The following is a 20,099-nucleotide window of genomic DNA, read 5'->3' as shown; positions in this document are numbered from 1 at the left end:
TATTTGGACACTTGGAACAGAACTGTGTACCCACTTTAAATTGTTTTAAAACTGTTCGTAGTTGACGTTTTTCACGCAATTTGTGATCAGATTACAAATTAGGCTCCGACACAATCAGAATTTTGTGGGCTGTGCTTACTTTGTGTCCCTCGCGTGTTTTTGCAGCGTTAGTCAAAACTCAAAGGGCCCTGAATACGATTGGTGTCATGGACTGAAGCGCAAAAATAAAAACATGTCTGTGTAAGCTCTCAGTCATACAGGAGTGGTCCATCGATGAAAAGGTTTCGTCAGCCGTCATCTGTATTTCTTTGAAGGTGTCGGACGTTTCGCTTCTCATCCAAGAGGCTTCGTCAGATAACTAAAATTTTGCTGGTAGCTCTGGCCCTATATCCCTACTGTCCAGAGGTGACGGTGCGAGACCTCTGTTCTGATAGGTCTCTGCAATCAGTTAGGGGGGGAGCAGTAGAATATTCCCTGATATACACTGATTACTTCTCTTGTCTTGACTGATTATGGTCTACGACTGGCCTGATTGCCCCATTCGCCCTGGTATCGCCTCATCAGCATGACTAAGCCTATGTGGTAACAATCTAAGAAGTCTGTTGTAAGCACGATCCAAATTAAACCTCACCCCAACATGGCGATTTAGTGAAGGGTTTTGCTGTTTTATAAAAATAGCTTCTTTTACTCCCGTTTCAAACCATCTATTTTCTTTCGCGAAGATTTTACCATCACTGTCATCAAATGAGTGGTTGCTAGCTTTTAGGTGCATATGTACTGCAGATTGAGGTCCACTAGTATTATCCCTGCGATGTAGATAGTCTTTTTTTTTGAGAATTTGTTTAGTCTTCCCAATGTATTGCTCTTAAAAACATTATGTTCAATCACCATATGAGCATGAAATGAAACAGATTGCGAGATCCATACCAGCTTGTCATAACCTTCCAATCAAATCTGGCGACATTGTTGGTGTGTGTCACAGGTCACCGAAATATCTATGGGGGAGTTTCTTCTCCATTCCACTGCAGTCTGGCTCAATCCACACCCATCATTGGGCCGCATGAGGAAAGACCCTGAAATGACGTTGTTTGGTAAGTCTGCCTCCTCTACTGTGCAAATAGTGTACACTTTTGATAGACACAATCATTGAGTTAAGGAGTTTTTTTGCGGGTAGGGGGTTTATGCCGCTCTTTAACATTGACATTAACATTAACAGCAGTGACGTGACCAGTGACTGAGGCGACATTTACCCTGCGAAATCCATGCGGCGCACTTCCAATTTTTTATTTATTGTTTTTAATCTGAAGTGACACAAACAAAAATAATCAGGAAAATTGATGTCCTCAGGCCTCTTCCAAATGTGACAACTTGATTTTTTTTGGGGGGGATATCCGCCAATGCTTGACCAAATATACCAAAATGGGAATATACAGTATAGATTCCCCAAACAACACATGAATGCCAAGGTTGCAGATTAAAAAAAAACAATTGTATAAAAGCTAGTCGATCTAATGATGTTTGTTCTACTTTCATGTAAATAAGTACACGTTAGTATACAGATATGTACTTGTAACAATTTGGTAATCAACAAATGCACTTCTCGCTCCAAATTTCAACTACTTATTATCACGGTGGGGATCAGGCTGGGGTCACAAAAATGTTTTTTTTTAATTCCTTTCCGGGGCAGAACAGAAAATGATGGAGCACATGACACACATGTTAAATCCTGACCATGCAATATTCCCTCAATGGTCAACTTTCTAATTAATGAACCAAGAAATTGTCTCGTGACCAACCCAAGGTGGAACCCGCCCTGTCACCCAAAGACAAGCATAGCCATGCCCATATTGTGAGGAGAGATGGATACATTTAAAAACATATTTTTAAGGGTTTAATCCATTCAAACAATCTGGCAACCGCAGTTTGATACTGAAACAGCCTCTTTTCAACTTCAAGTTTGCATCTAAAATGCCTCTGTGGGGTGTCACCCTTCATTGCACTCCCCCCAATGTGGCATTCAGCAGAAGCAAAGATGCTGAGTGTGATTTTTTTTTTTTTCTTTCTTTCCAGTCTTCAAGAAGGCAGTCATATTGGTCTACAGAGACAACAACAAGATGAAGAAAAAGATGGTGAGAGGATGCGCTCGTGTGCTTCCATGTGGCATAAATGGAATCAAAATACATATGGTTAATGTTCTGTTTGTTTTTGTGCGTGTCTGATCAGAATAACCCCCGTTCGGCACTTTCCCATGGGGATCCGGACCCCTTCAAGTTTCGTTGGCTCATCCCTCTGTCCGCACTCCAGGTCAGGCTTGGAAATACAGCAGGTAAGAATGTTACGGTACACTTTGGAATTATCCGTGTTGGATGAGCTACTTGGGAAATGAAGCTTGTTCAGCTTCAAGTTATTGTATTTGACATGAGACAAGTTAAGGAATGACAAAACTATCCAAGCAGCATCAACATTTTTTTCAAGTTCAAACCAATTTAATAATATCTTAGAAAAAATATTTTTGAATACCACATTTTCCGGTGTATAAAAGCATTGTCTTCAAGAGATGACCTTGTGCCTTATACGCAGGTGCGCCTTATATGTCAAGTCAAAGCCAAAGTCAGCTTTATTGCAAAATATGCATGACATACAGCACAGATCGATGAGAAGGTTTCTTCAGCCGTCATCTGTACAAAAGTGAAGGTTTCGGACGTTTCGCCTCCTATCCAAGAGACTTCGTCAGCGAACTAAAGTCTGACTGGTCGTATCGGCCCCATTTATATATCCCTAATGTCCAGACCTAGTGGCGCCGGACACAGCTATGATAGGTCCCTACTCTCAGGTTGGGGGGGGCGCGGCGCCACTAGGTCTGGACATTAGGGATATATAAATGGGGCCGATACGACCAGTCAGACTTTAGTTCGCTGACGAAGTCTCTTGGATAGGAGGCGAAACGTCCGAAACCTTCACTTTTGTACAGATGACGGCTGAAGAAACCTTCTCATCGATGGACCACTCCTGTACGACTGAGAGCTTACACAGACGTATTGCTGCCAACTTTGGGAGAGACATCCTTCTGCTGGTACGTAACTTAGAAAAGGCCACCTTTAAATTAGCTGATTTAAAGAACCACCTCAGATTCAATCTTAGATGTAGACAGAGCCGGTTAATTCCTAAATGCTTGAAACAAGCACCCCTGGAACCCGGATACTTAGCCGATAAAATGCAACAAAATTATACTAGGAAAATTCTAAATTTGCGAATTAGGAGACTTAACATAGAGATAAAAAACAAACAGTCAGAAATAGAAACTTATTATCAGCGATTGCAAACTAATCTTACCCACAAAATCTATCAGGAAGTGTGTGAATTTACTAAATCCGGTTATATGAGGCACCACAGCAAAACCAAAGAGAGACAAAAGGGTAAATTTCAAAAATTACTTTTACTGAAACAATCTCAGCTACTGGTAAACACGCGTAAAATTAGGTATGAACAGTTTGCAAGGGAGAATTGGATCAAAAATTTGTCAGACAGAGATCTCTCAGAGACAGAAAAGGCAGTACTTACCAAAGGTTTAAATTTCTCAGTGACTCCTAAAACTATACCTACAATAGATTATATCACAGCTACTGAATCGGCTATTAAAAATAACAAACTTTCGTATGCAGAGGCAGATGATCTACGCATTAAAATATCAGCTCTTCTCAGTAGTGCCAAACTTCCTCCGTCCAACATAACATTAGAAGAGAGAAAGGCGTTAACTACTCTACAAAAAGACAAAAATATTACTATTTTGCCAGCAGACAAGGGCAGATGCACAGTGCTGCTCAACACATTGGATTATGAAGACAAAATAAATAGGTTAATCAGTGATTCTAACACGTATGAGCAACTAAAAAGGGACCCTTCCAATAGATACAAGAAAGAAATGATTGACTGTCTCCAAAAGCTAGAGAAAGGAAAACATATAGATAAACAGATGTATTTTAGATTATACCCGGGAGAGGCCACGCCATGTATCTATGGCCTGCCAAAAATACATAAAGAAGGGTTCCCCCTCCGACCCATTGTTTGTAGCATTGACTCCTCTACATACAATGTAGCCAAATATTTAAAAACTATTTTAGCTCCGTTGGTTGGTAACACAGAATACCACGTAGAGAACACCACAGGGTTTGTAGAGAGGATCAAAGACCTCATATTGGAACCTGAGGAAACTTTGGCATCATACGATGTGACTTCTCTCTTTACATCTGTCCCAACCCCAGCAGCAGTCTCAGTGGTGAGGACGAGGCTGCTGGCGGATGTTTCTCTGCATGAAAGAACCAAACTGAAACCGTATCACATCTGCCAATTATTAGAAATCTGCCTTAATACTACGTATTTTCAATTTCGGGAAAAATTTTATAAACAAATCCATGGTTGTGCTATGGGCTCACCAGTTTCACCCATAGTGGCTAATCTTTACATGGAAGAGATGGAGAAACAGGCCCTCACATCCTTCCCAGGGACAAAACCTCGACACTGGTTTAGATATGTGGACGATACTTTTGTCATAATTAAGAAACAAGAAATTCAATCCTTCACAGATCATCTCAACTCTGTAGACTTCAACATTAAATTTACTCGTGAGGACATTCAAGAGAACCAACTAGCCTTCTTGGATTGTAAAGTAATTATAAAAGAGGACAGAGCGCTAAAAACAGAAGTCTTTAGGAAGGCTACGCACACTGACCAATACTTACTTTTTGACTCTAACCACCCTTTACAACATAAACTAGGAGTTATCAGAACCCTCCAGCATAGGGCTAAACTAATACCAACTAGCACTGAAGGTAGAGAAAAGGAGTCAAAACATATCAGGAGAGCACTCACTAACTGTGGGTACCCTCAGTGGTCATTCAACAAATGTCAGAAAGAAAGAATAGCGAACGAAACCAATAATTCTCAAGATTCTAAAAGGAGAGGAGTAGCAGTACCGTACATTGCAGGAGTTTCTGAAAAATTACAAAGAGTCCTTTGGCAACATAAAATTCCTACTTATTTCAAACCGATAAACACGTTAAGGCAAAAATTAGTGCATCCAAAAGATAGGCTACCAAATGAAAAACAAAGTAATGTAGTTTATTCCATACATTGTAAGAATGAAAATTGTAAAGAGCAGTACATTGGGGAGACTCAACAAATTCTCAAAAAAAGACTTTATCAACATCGCAGGGATAATACTAGTGGGCCTCAATCGGCAGTACATTTGCACCTAAAAGCTACTAACCACTCATTTGACGACAATGAGGTTAAAATCTTAGCGAAAGAACATAGATGGTTTGAAAGGGGGGTAAAAGAGGCGATTCTTATAAAACAACAAAATCCTTCATTAAACCGGTCGGGTGGTGTGAGGTTCAATTTGGATCGTTCATACAATAGCCTGCTCAGGCAAAACAGGTTAGGCAACTTTCGCAATGCTGATGAGGGTCGTTATGCTGATGAGGTGATACCGGGGGGAGTGGGGGTAATAGGCCAATCGTTAGTCAGGAATGTAGGAACAATCAGTGGGGCCACAGGGGGGGGTCCCGCGCCCCCCCCCAACCTGAGAGTAGGGACCTATCATAGCTGTGTCCGGCGCCACTAGGTCTGGACATTAGGGATATATAAATGGGGCCGATACGACCAGTCAGACTTTAGTTCGCTGACGAAGTCTCTTGGATAGGAGGCGAAACGTCCGAAACCTTCACTTTTGTACAGATGACGGCTGAAGAAACCTTCTCATCGATGGACCACTCCTGTACGACTGAGAGCTTACACAGACATACAGCACAGATGTATGTGAAGTTATATTGAGCCACAACAGGTCTCACAACTCCTGTCAGCTGCCACGACTCCATTTCCCCCTGTACAAGAAGTAGAACGTAACCCAAGCCTCCAATGCAGCGCCTTATTGTGTGGTGTGCCTTAAACTTGTATATATTAATATTTTATATTTCCAAAACCTTTTTTGAATGAATTGAAGGTGCGCCTTATAGTCCAGTGTGCCTTATATATGAAACAATTTGAAAATACACCAATCATTGGGGGTGCGCCTTGTACTCCGGTGTGCCTGAAACACCGGAAAATACGGTAACATAGCCTAAAAGTATACTTTATGGCCTCATTTGGCTTCCTTTCCAAATTCTCTACACACACACACACACACACACACAGATCATCCTTTCATAGACAGTAATGGGGTGGAGGTGGAGTTGTTTGCCAAACATTTGAATAGAGAATATCAGGTTAACATCTGTGGAAACTCTTAATCATACAGGAGTGGTCCATCGGTGAAAAGACCGTCATCTGTACTTCTTTGAAGGTGTAGGACGTTTCGCTCCTCATCCAAAGATGAGACAACAGACTTCTTAGGTCGTTACTACGTAGGCTTAGTCATGCAAATGAGGCGATACCAGGGCTAATGGGGCGATCAAAGCCAGGCAAAGTACACGAGAGGTATAATCAGACACAACAAAAGTAATCAGATTAGCTTTAGGGAGTAGTCTACTGCTCCCCCAACCTGATTGCAAGGAGCTATCAGAGCAGAGGTCTGGCACTGCCTCCTCTGTCCATTAGGGATATAAAAAAAAAAAAATCCTCGTCTCACCCACGATGGGTGGTGTCTGTCCCCATTTCAGCTCGGGTCCTCTACCAGAGGCCAGGAAGCTTGAGGGTTCTGCGCAGTATCCGTGCTGTTCCCAGCACTGCGCTTTTCTGGACCGAGATATCCGATGTTGTTCCCGGGATCTGTTGCAACCACTCGTCGAGTTTGGGGGTCACTGCCCCAAGTGCTCCGACCACCACAGGCACGACTGTCACCTTTACCTTCCAGGCTCTCTCCAGCTCCTCTCTGAGCCCTTGGTATTTCTCGATTTTCTCATGTTCCTTCTTTCTGATGTTCCCATCACTCGGGACCGCTACATCCACGACAACGGCTTTCCTTTCCCCTTTATCTATGACCACGATATCTGGTTGGTTGGCCATTACCATCCTGTCAGTCTGTATCTGGAAGTCCCACAGGATTTTTGCTCTGTCATTCTCCACCACCTTGGGAGGTGTTTCCCATTTTGACCTTGGGGTTTCCAGTCCATACTCCGCACAGATGTTTCGGTAGACTATGCCAGCCACCTGGTTATGGCGCTCCATGTAGGCTTTCCCTGCCAGCATCTTACACCCTGCAGTTACGTGTATATATATATATATATATACAGTAAAGTCTCGTTATATCGATATCGGATATATCGATAGTCCCAGTTATATCGATACTATTTCTATGCACGCACGGAGAAAATTACATGCAAACAGGCTCGGATATATCGATAGTCCCGGTTATATCGATATTTTTTCGGACTCCCTTGAATATCGATATAACGAGACTTTACTGTATATATATCTATATATGTATATATCCATATCGGTTATATCGATAGTACCGCTTATTACGATATTATTTTCATTTCCCTTGCACATTTCTAGCCGTTTTATGTATAATTATTACCGTTTAGTACGCTACCCGGTTATTACGATAATCCGGTTATTACGGTGCTCCTTTTCATCCCCCGCCGGCCATTTTTGTTGTTTATATCGATATATCCGTCGCGCCATTGGTCAACTTGGTCACGTGTCTTGTTACGTGAGCCGCCATCGGTCGCGCCATTGGTCGACTTGGTCACATGAGCCGCCATCGGTCGCGCTATTGGTCGACTTGGCCGTGTGACTTTGTCACGTGACACGCCATCGGTCGCGCCATTGGTCAACTTGGTCACGTGTCTTGGTTACGTGTCACGCCATCAGTCGCGCCATTGGTCGACTTGGTCAGGTGACTTGGTTACGTGCCCAGCACCCGTGTAGCAGAGCCATTTTCATTTTCAGACGCTAGCTCGTGTGTAGCAGACGAGATTGAAGTGTTTGTGTTAAAAGGTAAAAATGGGAAGCAGAAGAAGATTGATTACTTTTTTAAATTGTATACATAATACAGTAAGATGTAAGCGTTGCAGTTTCCCTGTTGTGTTATGTACATGCCCACTGTACTGTATATGAATGCAATCGTTTTTTGCAACAATGTTTCTTGTTTTGTCTGCTGAAGCGCGATGATTTAGAAAATTATTAACATTCCATACTGTGTATTAAAGGACAGCCGATGTCACTTTTTATTCAAATGCAAATAAAAATGACTTCACGCCAAGACGTCTTGCATTGCTTGTGAATCCAAACAATGGCTTCAGATTCGGATAATATGCTTTCTTGTTACACATCCAGTTATGAATATGTTTCAAATACACTGTAGTTCTGAAGATTAAAGCATACATGTTTACAATCATTAAAGAATTATATGTGCCATTTTGAGGCAACATTGGGGGAACATCTCACCCAAAAAAAAGGGAGCTAATGGCCAGCTCCGTTTCTTATATGGCGCTTGGCTGCCCTCTTTTGGCGGCTTTTGTTTAATGCAGTTTGGCGCAGGATCGGATATATCGATAGTCCCGGTTATATCGATATTTTTCGGACTCCCTTGAATATCGATATAACGAGACTTTACTGTATATATATATATATATATATATATATATATATATATATATATATATATATATATATATATATATATATATATGTGTATATATGTGTGTATATGTGTGTATATATATATATGTGTATATATATATATATATATATATATATATATATATATATATATATATATATATATATATATATATATATAGGGCCAGAGTTAGCAGCACAACTTTAGCTCGCTGACGAAGCTCTTCGGATGAGGAGTGACTAGTCTGACAGATGACGGCTGAAGAAACCTTTCAGTCAATATCAGGTTAATCAATGGCACAATCCACTTGAAAATATTTGATGGTGTCTTCTCCACAGTGCTGTTTTTATTAGCTGTTAATGTTTACCAAGCTGGGATGACTGGCTAAGTATGCACAGTGTGTGAAGTAAAGTAGATTCACTCCTAAAAGGTTTTGCAATGTTTAAAACGGCAACGTGTTGCCCGCGCAACTGAGAAATCAAGTGGAACTAGTAATGCCTCTATTGGCCACCCAATATTCTCCTCTCTCATTTTCTGCCAAAACACACCCCTCGGCTCATTCCCCTTGGCCGCACGCAAGCTACTTTAGAATGTTCTATTCAGCTTCCTCTCAAACGATAAACCCTTTTAAGACTTGAGGATTAAAACTCACTTTTGCTTTCTCTCAGGACCAGGCACTGAAAGCAGCTGCGTCTGGGAGCTGATTCACTGCAGGTCTGAAGTGGAAGGGCGGCCACAGACGGTCTTTCAGCTGTGTAGCAGGTCAGACATTCTGCCCGTACAATTTGATCCCAGCCAGACCTTATCAAGTTTTACCACGCAAGCATGATTCAAATTGTTCTCATCTTTGGAAATCTCTCCAATAAAATGTCACACATTTTGACAACTTGAATGCCGAAAGTCCGACTTGAGAATCAATCAAAATCTGACATATGGCCACAGAATGAGTTGAACCCAGAAAGAAAAGGCAAGATACAGGTTGTGTAACAAGCAGAGCCCCCCCCCCCCGTCCCCCATCCCCTCCTTCGTCAAGGCATTGTGACATTTCACTCAGTTTGCACGGCAGCGGGATTGAAGCTCGCCATCATGATGGAAAGTCCCATAATGCACTGAGAAATTGGGATCAGACTGAATGAATGTCGGTGCTATACTTCTCTCTGGGGACACACTGGAACTCTGGCGGCAATCTTCTTAAGCTCCATTTCGACTCCGAAAATCGTGTGTCGATCACGCTATGTGCTCAAGCCTACTCGTCTGCCCCCCTCCCTCCATCCATTTCCCAGTGAGCCAGAGAGCAAGGTGTACATCATCAAGGTGATCCGCTCCGTCCTCAGGGAGACTGCCAGGAGGAGCACGAGAGGCGAGGCCAGCTTGGAACGTGGCTGTAAGGAACGGCTGGCAGCCATGCGCACCGCGGCGCCCTTTGCTGCCAGGATGGGTGAGTAACGCAAAGTGCCACAGAAAAAAAATAATTCCCAAAGAAAACAATAAATAGGAGAATAAAGTTTGTGTGGCGATTGAAAACCTGCGACAGGGATGCATCGGGGCCGCGCCCTTGCTCATTTACATATTTCGACAGTCACTAGCGCAACTTTGTAACTCCACTGCACCAGTACCGGCGCAGGTCTATTACGATTGCCGCCTATTGGTAGCTGATCCGCGCCACAAATGACATACAGTGATACCTCAGTTTACGAACGCTTTACCTTACGAACTTTTTGCTTTACGAACATTAAATTCATGAGGATATAATCTTGGCATATAAACTAGTTTTCGGAAAACGAACCAAACCACACGGAGCGCCACGGTGGCTGTCGGACTAGTTTTCGTCACCCACTTTCTTTGAATGCAGACGTGGTTTGTTATGAAGGATACTTTTGCTATTATGGGACCGAAAAAGACCCCACTAAGCCAAATTAGTCACAAAAGAAAATTATGGCGGAGCAGAAGAAGATCATAGAATGATGTTTGCAGATAACATTGTGATCTGTAGCGAGAACGGGGAACAGGTGGTGGAGAAACTAGAGATGCGGAGATATGCCCTGGAAAGGAGAGGAATGAAGATTAGTCGCAGCAATCAGAATCAGAATCAGAAAACCTTTATTCGTCCCACAATGGGGAAATTTGCAGTCCATAGCAGCAATTGAAAAGGGATGGGGTTAGGGTGGGGGTGAAAGGATAGAAAACAAGATATTCTAAGCATAACAAAATAAGAATGTCAACTGTATACTGTGCAAATGTAAATGTGCAAAACCGTTCCATAAAAAACTGTACATAGTGCAAGAATAAGAAATGCATTTTGATATATTGCATCAACCCATATTTACAAGTGTCCAGTTTTTTTTTGTTTGTTTTTTTTCACATGTGATCATTGAGAGTTGCAAAGCCTGACAGCAGTTGGTAGGAACGAGCGGCGGTACCTTTCCTTCTTGCAGCGCGGGTGTAATAGTCTCTGGCTAAAGGAGCTACCCAGTGCTGTCAGGGTGGGCAGGAGGGGGGTGGGAGGGGCTGTCCATCAAGACGGAATATATGTGTGTGAATGAGAGGGATCCAAGTGCAAGAGTGATGCTACAGGGAGAAGAGATAAAGAAGGTGGAGGATTTTAACTACTTGGGGTCAACTGTCCTGAGCATTGGAGAGTGTGGAAAAGAGGTGAAGAAGCGTGTCCAGGCAGGTTGGAGCGGCTGGAGAAAAATGTCAGGTGTGATGTGCGATAGAAGTGTTTCAGCTAGGATGAAAGGAAAAGTGCATAAAACTGTGGTGAGACCAGCCATGATGTTTGGACTGGAGACAGTGCCACTGAAGAAAAGACAGGAAGCAGAGCTGAAGATGTTGAGGTTTTCTTTGGGAGTGACCAGGTTGGATAGAATCAGGAATGAGTACATTCGAGGGACAATTCATATTAGAGGCTTTGGAGAGAAAGTCAGAGAGGCCAGACTGAAATGGTTTGGACATGTCCAGACTATATCGGGAGAAGGATGCTGAGTCTTGAACTGCCAGGCAGGAGACCGAGAGGAAGACCGAAGAGGAGGTTTATGGATGTGGTCAAGAGGACATGAAGGTAGCTGGTGTGCGAGAAGAGGATGCACAAAACCGGGATAGATGGAGGACATTGATTCGCTGTGGCGACCACTGAGGGGAAAAGCTGAAAGGAAAAGAAGAAGATCATCGAAAAACACAAACGAGGTGTGCGTTTGTGTGACTTAGCGTCCCAGCACCAGTATGCTAAGTCGACCATTGCTACGTGTGGCTAAGTGTGTTTCTGTGTTGCCGAAGCAACCGTCTCAAGCAATAGCAGAGGTTGAAAAACTTCTGTTGATTTGGATTAAAGAAAAGCAGCGAGCAGGGGACATTGTGAGTGAGGGTATTATCGCCGAGAAAGCACGGATATCATCAAGAGGCAACTACATCAATGACCATCACAAAGGTAAATAAAACGACTTTATTATACCGTACAGTTTATTTCTTTAATTACAACATAATAGCATTTATTATACATAAAATAAGGTATATTTTGTGTAGCTTTAAGGCTTATTTGGTAGAAAACTATGTTTTATGGGGACCTGGAAACAGATTATTCTAATTTTTAATGGTTTCAGATGGGAAATATATTTTTGGCAGATGAACTTCTCACCTTAAACACACTTTCTGGGAACCAATTAAGTTTGTAAGATGAGGTATCACTGTACTTCTGTTAAATGGCTAAAGAAACAAATTTAGTTTTACAGTAATTGAAAAGTGCTTGTTTAGCTTCAGAGGTTTTAACTTGTGTCGTCTGCCATCTTGCCTTACCGTTATTGAGGCATTTTTTTTTAATTGTAATTTAGAAAAAAACATGCTCCAATGAATGTATTTTGGCTTATTTCAATCAGTGTGGTATACTTAGGCAAGCTAGTTAAGTCATTCCCCGTCAATTTTAGAATTTGGCCCCCATTTCAAATTTAAGGAGGCCAACTGGCCCCCTTTTTTAATTTCCCAGATGATAGAATGTATGGATTCCTCAGAGGTAAAAGATGTCCAGAATCGAGATGGCACCTTTCAAAGCATGCTCATATTCATGACAGCTCTTCTATTAATTGAATCTCGCTACAAATAGAGTAAGAGAACAAACTGCATCCATTAGTTGGCAACGGCAAATGTTTGTTTTACAGCCACAAAGTGCAAAAAAGCAGCATTAAAGAATAACAACATCAAAGAATCAACAATGAAGAAAATAATCATGTACATTTGTCAGCAGAATAATAAGAGCAGCAGCCAATGTGTCAACAAATAGCAAAATGCAACACAAGACCTTCTGTGTATATACAAATGTGATGTGTACTTTTGAGCAATACCAAAAATGTTTTGTATTTTCCTGGGAGGAAGTCCACCGAGGAACTTGCGGGAAGAAGAGCATCTCCCTTTTTTTCCGGCTGCCTTTTCAACCCTTCGGGTGGCTTAATGTGTGAAGTGTGAAACGCACCTTTAGCAGATCCATATCTTGACTTTTTAGCTCATAAAAGACTTCAGGGCAGTGAGCTGTGTGTGCTTTGCTCAGATAAGAGGCCCATGTATGACTCGCATGTTCATCTCGATCGCAGGCTCCTCCAGGGCTTCCCGCTGGTGTCGGCAGCCGATCGGAGAACCCCCCGCTCAGTCCAGGAATTGCCAATCGGGAACGGACTCGGATCAAGGCGGTCTGAGTGGTGGCACGTGCGCCTCCTCGCATCTGCTTACTGTCCAGGAGGGTCAGTCCGGGTCGCTCCGTGGAGGTGACGCTCAACCCGTTTCCGTCTCGGTCAAGGAGTCGGACATTCTCAGCGACGAGGACGACGACGGATTCAGCAAGACTGCGAACGCCAAGAAGGACACGCTCGACGCTCAGTTCTTCCAGTTAAAAATCTCAGAGCCCCGCGTCACACCTGACGGCGACCCACCCGAGCCGCCAGCCAGAGACCGACTTAGCGCGGGAAAGAAAAAAAGCAGCAGTTTGCAAAGGGGCGAGGGGGCGCTGGTGTGCATGAAGGAGCAAAGTGGCATTTTGGACGCCCGCAACGATGCGTCATCCTCGCCGCCGCCAGCTGTGTTGGACCTCAACGCGCTCTTGGAGAGAGAGTTTAGCGTCCAAAGTCTGACCTCGGTCGTCAATGAGGACTGTTTCTATGACACGGCCTTGGATAGACCCCAGAGAGTTCAAGACCACCAGCCTAGTTAGCGCACGGCTAAGCACACACCCATTCAGGCAGGGGGGCCGGGCCGCCTGGCGAGCCGATTGGTTTTAGACTTTTGAGGAGAGGAGCCACAAACGGGGAGCCGCTTCGTAACCGCAAGTGCTTTTGAGTCAGTACATTCATCATACCGCCATCCCGATATTCGTAGTTTGGGTTTTACGAGTTTGTGTTGTCGCTGAAGTTGTTCAGTTTTGCAGAGTACAATACCAGGATTGATTTGCTTTTGACTGTGACAATACGCTTTTTTTACTGAAGTGTGTTGACACTCGTTAATGAGTCACCATCTGGTGGCTCATAAAATCATAGTCTCCAACCGGGAACAAGCTGTTCTACAGATGTGGGACGTGGTCCAAAAGATGACGACTAAGCACTATTCTTTCTAATTGACAATGTCGATGGCCTGACATAAGAGAAGTTCCTCGCCTCACTTCAGCGTAGTTCCTTAGTGTCAAGATGCCACAACCAAAGAAATATTCATATACTCTACAAAAACGGGTGTGGTGTGGATTGGCGTTTTTTCAGTAAATAGTGCAGGATAGTGAAATGGATTTTGGGGAGGAGGTCCAAGTTTATGGCCCAAAAAAGGTTTTGTGGGAGCAAATGGTTGTAGAACCAGTTCACGTTTGATATTAGATTTTTAGTAAAGATTTGATGTTAAAGAAAGTAAAGATCGGATCCTTTTCAGCAAAACAGTGAAGTTGCTCCATTGTGTTCCATAACCAATCATCATATGTGGCCTCCCAGCCTTGAGTTATACAGCCGTTTATTTTAACAGTCGGAACAACTTTGGGTTGTCCATGTAGAGAGAGCCAGTGGGACAGTTCCTTTTTTTTTTGGGGGGGGGGGGGGAACACTCATAGAGGGTTATTTTAGTTTGTTTCTCTCCAAAGGTTAAAACTATGCATTGACAGTTCAAAAGAAAATGCTGGCAAGAGCAGTGAACATGTGGCCATGATACGCTTCCATGATCATCAATAACACGACCACACCGCGTCAGCAGCCACATATGCAAAAATTAGGTCGGTCTACGGATGAATACCCCCCACCACCCCCAATTAATAATGGCCGACTGAGTTTATTTTTAATGAAATTGGGTGGTTTGAACAAAATCAGAAGTTTGGAATGTGTTGGTTTCACTTTCTATTCTGACATCTTTTTTCCTGTCACTTTTAAAAATAGCTGACAGGACCAAAATAATCATGTACATTTGTCAGCAGAATAATAAGAGCAGCAGCCAATGTGTCAACAAATAGCAAAATGCAACACAAGACCTTCTGTGTATATACAAATGTGATGTGTACTTTTGAGCAATACCAAAAATGTTTTGTATTTTCCTGGGAGGAAGTCCACCGAGGAACTTGCGGGAAGAAGAGCATCTCCCTTTTTTTCCGGCTGCCTTTTCAACCCTTCGGGTGGCTTAATGTGTGAAGTGTGAAACGCACCTTTAGCAGATCCATATCTTGACTTTTTAGCTCATAAAAGACTTCAGGGCAGTGAGCTGTGTGTGCTTTGCTCAGATAAGAGGCCCATGTATGACTCGCATGTTCATCTCGATCGCAGGCTCCTCCAGGGCTTCCCGCTGGTGTCGGCAGCCGATCGGAGAACCCCCCGCTCAGTCCAGGAATTGCCAATCGGGAACGGACTCGGATCAAGGCGGTCTGAGTGGTGGCACGTGCGCCTCCTCGCATCTGCTTACTGTCCAGGAGGGTCAGTCCGGGTCGCTCCGTGGAGGTGACGCTCAACCCGTTTCCGTCTCGGTCAAGGAGTCGGACATTCTCAGCGACGAGGACGACGACGGATTCAGCGAGACTGCGAACGCCAAGAAGGACACGCTCGACGCTCAGTTCTTCCAGTTAAAAATCTCAGAGCCCCGCGTCACACCTGACGGCGACCCACCCGAGCCGCCAGCCAGAGACCGACTTAGCGCGGGAAAGAAAAAAAGCAGCAGTTTGCGAAGGCGCGAGGGGGCGCTGGTGTGCATGAAGGAGCAAAGTGGCATTTTGGACGCCCGCAACGATGCGTCATCCTCGCCGCCGCCAGCTGTGTTGGACCTCAACGCGCTCTTGGAGAGAGAGTTTAGCGTCCAAAGTCTGACCTCGGTCGTCAATGAGGACTGTTTCTATGACACGGCCTTGGATAGACCCCAGAGAGCTCAAGACCACCAGCCTAGTTAGCGCACGGCTAAGCACACACCCATTCAGGCAGGGGGGCCGGGCCGCCTGGCGAGCCGATTGGTTTTAGACTTTTGAGGAGAGGAGCCACAAACGGGGAGCCGCTTCGTAACCGCAAGTGCTTTTGAGTCAGTACATTCATCATACCGCCATCCCGATATTCGTAGTTTGGGTTTTACGAGTTTGTGTTGTCGCTGAAGTTGTTCAGTTTTGCAGAGTACAATACCAGGATTGATTTGCTTTTGACTGTGACAATACGCTTTTTTTACTGAAGTGTGTTGACACTCGTTAATGAGTCACCATCTGGTGGCTCATAAAATCATAGTCTCCAACCGGGAACAAGCTGTTCTACAGATGTGGGACGTGGTCCAAAAGATGACGACTAAGCACTATTCTTTCTAATTGACAATGTCGATGGCCTGACTTAAGAGAAGTTCCTCGCCTCACTTCAGCGTAGTTCCTTAGTGTCAAGATGCCACAACCAAAGAAATATTCATATACTCTACAAAAACGGGTGTGGTGTGGATTGGCGTTTTTTCAGTAAATAGTGCAGGATAGTGAAATGGATTTTGGGGAGGAGGTCCAAGTTTATGGCCCAAAAAAAGGTTTTGTGGGAGCAAATGGTTGTAGAACCAGTTCACGTTTGATATTAGATTTTTAGTAAAGATTTGATGTTAAAGAAAGTAAAGATCGGATCCTTTTCAGCAAAACAGTGAAGTTGCTCCATTGTGTTCCATAACCAATCATCATATGTGGCCTCCCAGCCTTGAGTTATACAGCCGTTTATTTTAACAGTCGGAACAACTTTGGGTTGTCCATGTAGAGAGAGCCAGTGGGACAGTTCCTTTTTTTTTTGGGGGGGGGAAACACTCATAGAGGGTTATTTTAGTTTGTTTCTCTCCAAAGGTTAAAACTATGCATTGACAGTTCAAAAGAAAATGCTGGCAAGAGCAGTGAACATGTGGCCATGATACGCTTCCATGATCATCAATAACACGACCACACCGCGTCAGCAGCCACATATGCAAAAATTAGGTCGGTCTACGGATGAATACCCCCCACCACCCCCAATTAATAATGGCTGACTGAGTTTATTTTTAATGAAATTGGGTGGTTTGAACAAAATCAGAAGTTTGGAATGTGTTGGTTTCACTTTCTATTCTGACATCTTTTTTCCTGTCACTTTTAAAAATAGCTGACAGGACCACAGTTGAAAGTAGACCGATTGATGAAAAATGATTGAAGATTTCAAAGAAGGAAAAGGATGGCGCTTTGATATACACTCCGGTCACATGTTTACTGAAAGCAAACGATCCAAAGACCTGCTGCAGTCAAAAAGAACCTTTTTTTCCTTCTGCATTTTGTGCACTAAAGTACACTGTTTTGCCGATATGCGTTAACGTTTTTCTCTACATTGTTTTAATGTTATTAATGCCGTTTTTATTTATTACTCTCATGTCGATTGATTTTGTGGAATGTGTTTTGATGTAAGGTTTCAGTCATTTAAGTTGGAATTATTTTGCAAACACAAGAAAAGAAAAAAAAAGCGGGTTGATCTTTTTTTTCGCGTAACCTTTGGGATCATTCTTACTTTTGAAATAAGGCTACTTGAATGTTGCGCAATAGCAAAAAAAAAAAAAAAATCCACCTATTGGTATGGTTTTTATGGGTCTCGTCGTGTACATAATTTTTTCTATCTTGTGTATTCTTTTTCTACATGATACTGTACAGTTCGGTGAGGCAGGAATTAATTTGCAGCAAATTAAAGATTTGGGGGATTTAAGGGGGTTGTTTATGGATTTTTTTTTCAAGCAATATGGATGGAATGCAGGTACTATTCTGAGGCAATACAAAAGAACAGTCCATTGTTACCAAGCCTTCAATGCTAGCCTACCAATGAATGTGAATTCCTCCTCCTGAAAGGAATTGTTTTTGAAATAAAACTTATCTGTGAATATGCTGCCTGGAGAATATTGCTGCGAGTGAGCATGTGTGCACGCGTGCATTGTACATTAACTGCTGAGACAGGTGAGGCAGTTGTGAGAAAATCTCTTTGGTTTTGCTTCTGTCCCTGTAGCGACAGTCCTCTCATGAGTGGATGTCATAACATGCACAATTCTGCCTCTGCACCACCTTGTCTGTTATCCTTCAGAGGAGAAAAAAACATTGCTTTTGTCATTACTCATTACATGTAGGTGAATGCACAAACCATTGTCACTGGATTTGATATTTATGCACATTTGTCACTATTCCTCAAAGGCAGGCTGCTCTAATCAGAAACACTGGTCACTTGAAGATAGAGGTTGCAGTCCTGAAGCCTCACTTCACTCCCGCTTTACCATTCGGGAAAATCCTGACATTTCTGATGGCCATCTGCACACCAGTCTGACATCTCTAATTAGTGTTGGGATGGTTGATCATCCTGATTATTTGGATTTGAAGACTTTGTATTTCTTCAACACTATCAACTATCTCATCTCCGCAGCAGTGTGGTGCATGAACACATGATAAACAGAAGCAAGCCAGCCATGCTTAAAATGTAAATATACACTATTTTCTGGTGTATAAGGTGCACCCGAAAGCCTTGATTTTCTTCAAACGATGACTCTACATCTTATATGTCAAGTAATATTGAGCCACAACAGGTCTTGCAACTACTGTCAGCAACCACTGACTCCAGTGTAGAAGTAGTGCGTAACCCCTGCCTCTACCGTAACGCTTTATAATGTGGTATGCCTCATATTTGGAAAACATATCTCTCAGGATGCCAGGGCTTGGGACCAGCACAATAAGACTAAGAATAAAGATGAAGATGCTCGATTAAAAAGGCAATGATAATACTAATAGCCAGCGGCAACATTCAAATAAAGTAAAATTACTCACAATTCATCTTACTGTGAAATGGTCATCTCTTTCCCTACATTCCATCACGAACAGAACTTCAATGTCCTTTAAGAAAGCCTTGCTTTTACGACTCCAACAATAAATATACGATTTACGGTACTAAAATATCTTGACCCATCAAGAACAGAATTTACACAAGCACATTTTACTGTAAAGTTGAGTCTGTAGCAACACACAATATGAGCTGTTTTTGATCAAAGTAGACTTAAAAAAAGCCCATAGTGGCTTCTCACAACACTGCACACGTTCATGGGTGTGATATCTTGTCCTCCCAAGAGACAGAATCACACTGGAAAACATCCAAATTGATCTCCTGCCACCATGTACTTTATGATGAGATGAGATAAGAAATTCCCATTTCACAGTAGCAAAGTTATAAAAGGAAGAGAAAAGGAAAATATAGTGAGAACATATTAACCATGAAACACGGCTGCCTTTCTCGGTTCTTTTTAAGAAACGGCCTGTTGGAGGCAATTCAAAGATACCGCAAGGTGTTCACACTCAATTTTGACACTTTTACTTCAAAATGGACTGCTTTTGTTGCCAGTGATTTAGACACGATTGGCTTTGTGTTGTGCTATTTTGAAAGGACACTCAATTCATATTGTTTTATACCAGCTCTACATTCACTTCTTTACATTGCAGCATCATATTTTCAAAACATAAAATACTTGAACAAATGTCAGTGGGAACTGACTTTGGTGGGATCATGGGAATATTTAGCATTTTGGGCAATCCGCACGTTAGCTTCCAATAAACAACCAGTCAGCACTCTTGGATGCACGCAAAACAGTGTCAAAAATGCACGCCACTGCCAAGTGGAAATGTCAAGCCTACAAGAGCGGCACAAACAGAGCCCTGGTGGGCTCTTTGCTCTTTGTCCTGTTCAGTTTGGTCACTCAGGGCTTGGAGCCGTTCCCTTCGGCGCAGCCTTTGGCGTAGCTTTCCGTTTGCCAAGGTGTTTCAGTCGGAGCTCATCTCGGAAGTTGTAGCCCAGGAGAAGCGGCTCCCGGGCGCACATGTCAGCATAGACGTCCGCCAGCGCCTTAATATGGGGGATGGTGAGTTCGACGGGGCGCAGGGTGGGCTCCACATCCGCCTTGCACATCAGCTCCTCTGTCAACGCGTCGCGATCCGCTTCAGGGAACAACATGCTGGCAGGAGGGACAATTGGATATTTCCATGATCATATAGATTTGTTTGATGTTCAAATTGAATGAAGACAAGTACTCACGAGTCAACAAATGTTGA

At 43.1% G+C, this 20,099-nt stretch overlaps 2 protein-coding genes across 8 annotated transcripts in view; one reads left to right on the top strand and one right to left on the bottom strand.

The window, feature by feature from the left end:
- The window catches only part of tiam2a (TIAM Rac1 associated GEF 2a), a 119,466-nt gene extending 101,567 nt beyond the window's left edge, over positions 1 to 17,899 (top strand). For 4 of the 5 annotated variants that reach the window (XM_089004213.1, XM_089004216.1, XM_089004212.1 and 1 more), the window contains exons 22-27: positions 983 to 1,091; positions 2,071 to 2,129; positions 2,224 to 2,326; positions 9,232 to 9,325; positions 9,847 to 10,001; positions 13,144 to 14,889. In XM_089004213.1, coding sequence (XP_088860339.1) covers positions 983 to 1,091; positions 2,071 to 2,129; positions 2,224 to 2,326; positions 9,232 to 9,325; positions 9,847 to 10,001; positions 13,144 to 13,757 — 1,134 coding nt within the window. In that variant the 3' untranslated portion in view covers positions 13,758 to 14,889. Of the gene's footprint in view, positions 1 to 982; positions 1,092 to 2,070; positions 2,130 to 2,223; positions 2,327 to 9,231; positions 9,326 to 9,846; positions 10,002 to 13,143; positions 14,890 to 15,333 lie in introns of those variants that run through there. The other variant, XM_089004217.1, reaches the window with a different exon arrangement.
- Positions 17,723 to 20,099, bottom strand: part of tfb1m (transcription factor B1, mitochondrial) — a 62,964-nt gene continuing 60,587 nt past the window's right edge. For all 3 annotated transcript variants that reach the window (XM_089004228.1, XM_089004230.1, XM_089004229.1), the window contains exon 8: positions 17,723 to 20,002. In XM_089004228.1, coding sequence (XP_088860354.1) covers positions 19,744 to 20,002 — 259 coding nt within the window. In that variant the 3' untranslated portion in view covers positions 17,723 to 19,743. The remainder of the gene's footprint in view (positions 20,003 to 20,099) is intronic.

The sequence above is a fragment of the Hippocampus bargibanti genome, linkage group LG09, assembly GCF_051943395.1.
Source record: "Hippocampus bargibanti isolate YZ-2025 linkage group LG09, ASM5194339v1, whole genome shotgun sequence".
Lineage (NCBI taxonomy): Eukaryota > Metazoa > Chordata > Actinopteri > Syngnathiformes > Syngnathidae > Hippocampus > Hippocampus bargibanti.
Note: the sequence above shows the minus strand (reverse complement) of the source record. Positions and strands in the feature narration are given on the sequence as shown.